This window comes from Nothoprocta perdicaria, unplaced genomic scaffold, assembly GCF_003342845.1.
Source record: "Nothoprocta perdicaria isolate Ctin4 unplaced genomic scaffold, notPer1 scaffold_536, whole genome shotgun sequence".
NCBI lineage: Eukaryota > Metazoa > Chordata > Aves > Tinamiformes > Tinamidae > Nothoprocta > Nothoprocta perdicaria.
The window spans coordinates 25,262-31,832 of NW_020455795.1; the positions used below are offsets into that span (position 1 = coordinate 25,262).

The window sequence follows — 6,571 nt, forward strand, 5'->3', positions numbered from 1 at the left end:
GTTTCGAACCGGGGACCTTTCGCGTGTTAGGCGAACGTGATAACCACTACACTACAGAAACCCACCGGGAGCCCCTCCCCGCTCCCGCGCCCTCCGCAAGCGCTTCCAGCCGCCCCCCCATCCAAGGAATTGTTTTTCCCAAGGTTTTTTCCCTTGGATTTATTGTTATTCACTGAAAACCGAGCGTTTTCCCCCGTTTTTTTGCTTGCAACTGACCGTATATCCGCATATACGGTGAGCATTGCGAGCTGCGGTTGCTGCCACTTGCTGCGGTTTTGGGGGAAAAAAGGTCGGAAAGGGGCTCGTTTATAAGGGAGAGGGAGGAGCGCTGGGAAAAATGCAGGAATTGGGGAGGGAAAAGGGAAAAAATGAACTTCCGGGCTCGTCCGGGATTTGAACCCGGGACCTCTCGCACCCWAAGCGAGAATCATACCCCTAGACCAACGAGCCGCTGTGATTGCTGTCCTCTTGGCGGCCAATCTGGGAGCTTCCCGCCGGGAATAAAGCGGGAATATAAATAAATAATTATTAAATAAAGACCGGAAATGGAAAACAGGCAGCGAGGCCCCAGCGAGATTTGAACTCGCGACCCCTGGTTTACAAGACCAGTGCTCTAACCCCTGAGCTATGGAGCCCTCTGGAGCCACTGTTTCCTTGGGATGCCCCGTGACGCTGCTCCCGCCTTCCCGGCCGCCTTTTCCCGGGAATTCTCCCTCTGGAATTTGCTCAGGGGGAACCTGCTGCCCTTGGAGAGCACTCGGGGCCGCCCTGGGCTCGCTGGCGACACCGGCTCCGTTTCCGGATGAAAATTCCAGCCCTGCTCGTGCCTCTTTCCCCCCATTTGCAGCCTCCTTTTCCCTGGAAAAGAGCCGGGAGAAGCCGCAAGCCGGAGCCTCCCTGACCCAGCTGGTGCCTGGGATGGTCCTTGGGGGGGCCCCAAATTCGCCCGCGTTTTGGCGGCTTTTCCGAAGAAATGAGAGGAGCTCAGGTGGCACCTGGGGGGTTTATTGCTGGCAAAGCGGTCCATGGACAGAGGTAGCCCTCCATGAAGACCATCCATGAAGACCATCCATGAAGACCATCCATGACCTCCATGGATGGAGGTAGCCCTTCATGAAGACCATCCATGACCTCCATGGATGGAAGCAGCCCTCCATGAAGACCATCCATGAAGACCATCCATGACCTCCACGGATGGAAGCAGCCCTCCATGAAGACCATCCATGAAGACCATCCATGACCTCCACGGATGGAGGCAGCCCTCCATGAAGACCATCCATGAAGACCATCCACGAAGACCATCTATGAAGATCACCCACGAAGACCACCCATCAAACCATCCATGAAACCACCCATGAAGACCACGGCGAACTCCACGCCCCCCGTGGCGCACCTCACGGGCACAGCTTGATGTACGTGACGGTGGAGCACACGGAGAAGAGCGGGAAGACGCGCTCCTGGAAGCGCACGTTGAAGGTGAAGAGGTGCTGCATGCTCTCGGCGTCGTAGAAGGACACCTCCTCGCCCTCGTAATCCAGGTAGACCCGCACCCTGCTCAGCTTCTGCCCAGGGCACAGCGGCGTGCGCTGGGGCGCCGTCACGGCCCAGTAGCGCCCCCCGTTCTGCTGCACGGCCCAGATGCCCTCCTCGGGGGAGAACTGCGTGAGGCCCTTCCTGCGCACGGACTCCTTGGCCACGCCGAAGGCCCAGCCGTCCGCGGCGCCCACCTCCACCTCCCAGTAGTGCCGCCCCGCCTGGAAGCCGCGCGCCGCCAGCACCCGCGAGTTGGTGTCGAAGCGCTTGGGGTTGTCGGGCAGCTCCTGCTTGCGGCAGCCCATGCGCACGCTCTTGAGGTCGGCCGAGAGGACCAGGAGGTGGTTGGCCGAGTCGGGGTCCAGGGTCAGCTCCTCTGTTGGGGACGGTGACAATAATGGCCGATTAGGAGCCAGCGAGGTCAAAATAGGGGTTGTTCTTTCCATATCTGCTGCCTAATCTCAGCCCAACGGGTACCGAGGTCCTCTTGGACCTCAGGGCTTGGTCCCGAGGTGCCTCCACCCGTCATTGACCCTGCAGCAGTTGGGGGGTTGGGGTCTCCTCTGAGACCATTCCCGAGGTGCCTCCACCCGTCATTGACCCTGCAGCAGTTGGGGGGTTGGGGTCTCCTCTGAGACCATTCCAAGCTCCCCCTTCTCCAGCCCCACACAGGGACATCCTCCTTGGAGGAGGAAGAAGGTTCCAGCTAAGCCATGGGTGGCCTGCACCGATGGAGTCCTTCCCTTTGGCAGACATAGTGGCCATGGGTTAATGGTTGGACCTTCTTGTCCAACCTAAGTCTAACCTTATTGATAGACCTCGTTGTCTTCTAAGTCCTGAAGGTCTTTCCCTCCCTTTCATTGATTTTTCCCTTCCTTTCCTTGATTTTTCTTCTCTTTCTTTCCTTTTCCCCTCCCTTTCCTTCATTTTCCCCTCCCTTTCCTTCATTTCTCCTCCCTTTCCTTCATTTTTCCCTCCCTTTCCTTCATTTTTCCCTCCCTTTCCTTCATTTTTCCCTCCCTTTCCTTCATTTTTCCCCTCCCTTTCCTTCATTTTTCCCCTCCCTTTCCTTCATTTTCCCTCATTTCCTTGATTTTTCCCTCCCTTTCCTTCATTTTTCCCCCTTTTCCTTGAGTTTTCCTCCCTTTTCTTTATTTTTTCCCCCTTTCTTTGATTTTTCCTCCCTTTCCTTGATTTTCCCTCCTTTCCTCTTACCTCTTTCACCTTTTCCCAGCTCATCCCGCAGGTTTGCTGGAACGAGGCGGCGAGATGAGAAAACCCAGGCAAAAAAATTTAAAAAAATAAAATAAAAATTAATAAAAAACCTCTTTTTCTTTCTTTTTTTTTTTTTTTTTTACAGGTCCCTTCTCCCGATGTAAACCCAAATTTGGGATTTAATTTAGATGTTAACTCAGATTTAATTTAATTCGGATTCTTTTCCCCCCGGGCACCTGGAAAAACGTGCCTTTTACAGCATTAAACCCGGGTTTTCTCCCCCAAAACGCCGCCCCGGGTGCCCCCTCCCCGCCCCCCGGAATTCCCGCCCTTCCCGCCCCACTGGCGGCCACCTCGGAATTTCTTGAGGATTTTCTCCAGGACGACGGTCTTGAGGGCGAAGTTGCACACGGGCATCTTCATGTCGGCGCAGACGGGCGCCGGCGGCGGGCACTTCACCTGCTCGCTTCTGCCGCGGGGACGAGGCCGAAATCGAGGCCAAAACCTCCCCAAAATCGAGCCCAAAACCTCCCCAAAATCGAGGAAAAAATCGAGGCCAAAATCTCCCCAAAATCGAGGCCAAAACCTCCCCAAAATCGAGGCCAAAACCTCCCCAAAATCTCCCCAAAATCGAGGCCACAACCTCCCCAAAATCTCCCCAAAATCGAGGCCAAAACCTCCCCAAAATCGAGGCCAAAATCGAGGCCAAAATCTCCCCAAAATCGAGGCCACAACCTCCCCAAAATCTCCCCAAAATGGGCCTCCATTCCCATGTCCCCAAAGGGACCTCCAGGGCCTCCCCAAGACCTCCTGGCCTCCACCCTCATAGGGACCTTTGGGACCTCCCCAAAACCTCCCCAAAACGGGCCTCCATCCCCGCGTCTCCATAGGGACCTTTGGGGGCTCCCCAAGACCTCCCGGTCTCCTGGAATAATTTGGGATACGGGAACGAGGCAGCGCTCCGTACCTGCTCAACGTGACTGTTACGTCCTGGAAAACCGGGGGGAAAAAAAATGGGATAATGGGTGAAATCCCGGCGCGAACTCGGCAAATATTGACCATGTCAGCCCCGTGACGCCCCCGTAGGGAATTTATCCCCTTTGAGGGAATTTCGCCCCAAAACGGGTCTTGGCGGGCTGGGCCTTTGCAAGAGGCCGCTTCATGGGAGTCTGCTGAGAAAAAGCAGCTTTTTGGGACCAAATTCCCATTTCAGATGAAGATGGGAGGGGCAGTTGGAGCTTGAGGTCCGGAAATCCATGTTTTCATCCCCAAAATAACCCCCCAGAAAGCGCCCCTGCTTCCGGAGTGAGCGAATCCGGGCGAGATCCCGTATTTTGCTCCGGAGAAGAAGGGTTGGAAGGGAATGGGGGGCCACGCTCTACATCCCATTGGCTCTTCCCAAGCCCTATTCCCCAAATTTGCTCCTCCAAGCCGTGGCCCGTGGCTAATTCCAGGCCTTGCAAAGCCCCTGAGGTCCATAAGCGCGAAGGGACCCGCTCGCTTTCGGGACAAAACCATGGTGGCTCCTCATGCAACATCTCCCAGGGTTCCTCAAGGCGGGGATCCGCGTGCTGGAAAAGCCCGGGAATACCCACGGAACACAAACCCACCCCCATTCCAGACCAAAAGACACCTCAGGACCTTCCCGAGCCCCTGGGAGCTGCTGAGTTTTATTAAGCGGAGCCTAGAGAGGTCCTGGAGATGTTGGGGCTCCAAAGCGCTCACCTTGAGGAACTCCAGCGTGGGCTGCTGGGCCTTCTCCTCCAGCTCCGTGATGAGCTTGTTGAGGAGCGTGATCTCCTTGGAGAGGTCCGTGATGTTGTCGTCCTGCCTCTTGGCGATGCCCTTCTCCAGCTTCTCCAGCTGGCCCAGCAGGAGGGTCTCCTGCTCGCGCAGGAACTGCCGCAGCCCCTCGAACTCGCCCAGCAGCCGCTGCCGCTCCGCCTCGATGCTCTTCTGCCGGCCAATCGGGAAGCAGGTTGTTCCCGCGGGCTCGGGGGACAGCGGAGGGACGGGGACGGCCCCGTGGGAGCCGGGAGAGCAGCCACTCACCAGCAGCTCCTGGGTCTTCTTGTCGTCGTTGACCTTGAACTCCAGCAAATCCTGCCTCTCCTTCTTGAGGAAAGCCAGGCGCCCCTGGATCTTCTCCTAGGGCCAAAATGGGGAAAAGGTGACCGGCTTTCTTCGGGATTTCCCCCCTTTTTGGGAGGTTATTCCGCAATGTCTATGAGACAAGGGGATCCATTGGGTCCCCCGAGACCCAAGTCTACAACATCTACCAGCCAAGGGGATCCATAGACCCAAGTCTACAAGGTCTACCAGCCAAGAGGATCCATTGGGTCCTCCAAGACCCACGTCTACAAGGTCTCCCACACAAGGGGTTCCATAGACCCAAGTCCACAAGGTCTATGAGGCAAGGGGATCAGAACAGGGGATCCATTGGGTGCCCCAAGGCCCAAGTCTACAAGGTCTATGAGACAAGAGGATTCATTGGGTGCCCCAAGACCCAAGCCTAGAACATCTACCAGACAGAGGATCCATAGACTCAAGTCTACAAGGTCTACCAGACAAGGGGATCCATAGACCCGAGTCTACAAGGTCTATGAGACAAGAGGATCCATTGGGTCCTCCAAGACCCACGTCTACAAAGTCTCCCACACAAGGGGAATCCATTGGGTGCCTCAAGACCCAAGTCCACAAGGTCTACCACACAAGGAGATCCATAGACCCAAGTCTACAAGGTCTATGAGACAAGAGGATCCATTGGGTGCCCCAAGACCCAAGCCTAGAACATCTACCAGACAAGAGGATCCATAGACTCAAGTCTACAAGGTCTAAGAGACAAGGGGATGAGACAAGGGGATCCATTGGGTGTCCCAAGACCCAAGTCTACAAGGTCTACCAGCCAAGAGGATCCATAGACCCAAGTCTACAACATCTACCAGACAAGGGGATCCATAGACCCAAGTCTACAAGGTCTACCAGCCAAGAGGATCCATAGACCCAAGCCTAGAACATCTACCAGACAAGGGGATCCATAGACTCAAGTCTACAAGGTCTAAGAGACAAGGGGATCCATAGACCCGAGTCCACAAGGTCTACCGCACTAAGGGGAACCCATTGGGTGCCCCAAGACCCAAGTCCACAAGGTCTCCCACACAAGGGGATCCATAGACCCAAGTCTACAAGGTCTATGAGACAAGAGGATCCATTGGGTCCTCCAAGACCCACGTCTACAAAGTCTCCCACACAAGGGGAATCCATTGGGTGCCCCAAGACTCAAGCCTAGAACATCTACCAGCCACACGGATCCATAGACCCAAGTCTACATGGTCTATGAGACAAGAGGATCCATAGACCCAAGTCTACAACATCTACCAGCCAAGGGGATCCATAGACCCAAGTCTACAAGGTCTAAGAGACAAGGGGATCCATAGACCCGAGTCCCCAAGGTCTACCGCACTAAGGGGAACCCATTGGGTGCCCCAAGACCCAGGTCCACAAGGTCTACCACACAAGGGGATCCATAGACCCGAGTCCCCAAGGTCTCCCAGCCGAGAGGCCCCCGCGCCGCCCCGCGCCACCTGGTACTCCTCGGCTGCCTCGTCCACGGGCACCACGGCGTGCGCGCGGTGCTCGCGCGAGCGGTCGCACACCACGCAGATGCAGCGCCCGTCGTCCTGGCAGTAGAGCTTGAGCGCCTCGCGGTGCTTGGCGCAGAGCCCGCCGCCCTCCTCCTCCTCGTCCCCGTCCCCGCGCCGCGGGGCGAGCTGCCGCACGATGTCGGCCACGTTGGCGAGCGCGCGGTTGGGGCGCAGGCTGC

The 6,571-nt window shown here is 56.5% G+C and overlaps 1 protein-coding gene and 2 non-coding genes across 3 annotated transcripts in view; all 3 read right to left on the bottom strand.

The window, feature by feature from the left end:
- The window catches only part of TRNAV-AAC, a 73-nt gene extending 12 nt beyond the window's left edge, over positions 1–61 (bottom strand). Inside the window, exon 1 of the tRNA in view lies at positions 1–61. This exon is cut by the window's left edge and continues 12 nt beyond it. This is a non-coding gene — a tRNA (tRNA-Val).
- LOC112955058 overlaps positions 1–6,571 on the bottom strand; it is a 24,338-nt gene that overhangs the window by 13,068 nt on the left and 4,699 nt on the right. Inside the window, exons 4-11 of the mRNA XM_026048347.1 lie at positions 6,333–6,567; positions 4,801–4,896; positions 4,474–4,704; positions 3,716–3,738; positions 3,102–3,217; positions 2,749–2,784; positions 1,399–1,909; positions 217–267 (exon numbers count right to left, since the gene is read on the bottom strand). Of these exons, the coding sequence (XP_025904132.1) occupies positions 217–267; positions 1,399–1,909; positions 2,749–2,784; positions 3,102–3,217; positions 3,716–3,738; positions 4,474–4,704; positions 4,801–4,896; positions 6,333–6,567 (1,299 nt within the window). The remainder of the gene's footprint in view (positions 1–216; positions 268–1,398; positions 1,910–2,748; positions 2,785–3,101; positions 3,218–3,715; positions 3,739–4,473; positions 4,705–4,800; positions 4,897–6,332; positions 6,568–6,571) is intronic.
- On the bottom strand, positions 563–635 carry TRNAT-UGU. Its single transcript has one exon. It is a non-coding gene; the product is annotated as a tRNA-Thr (tRNA).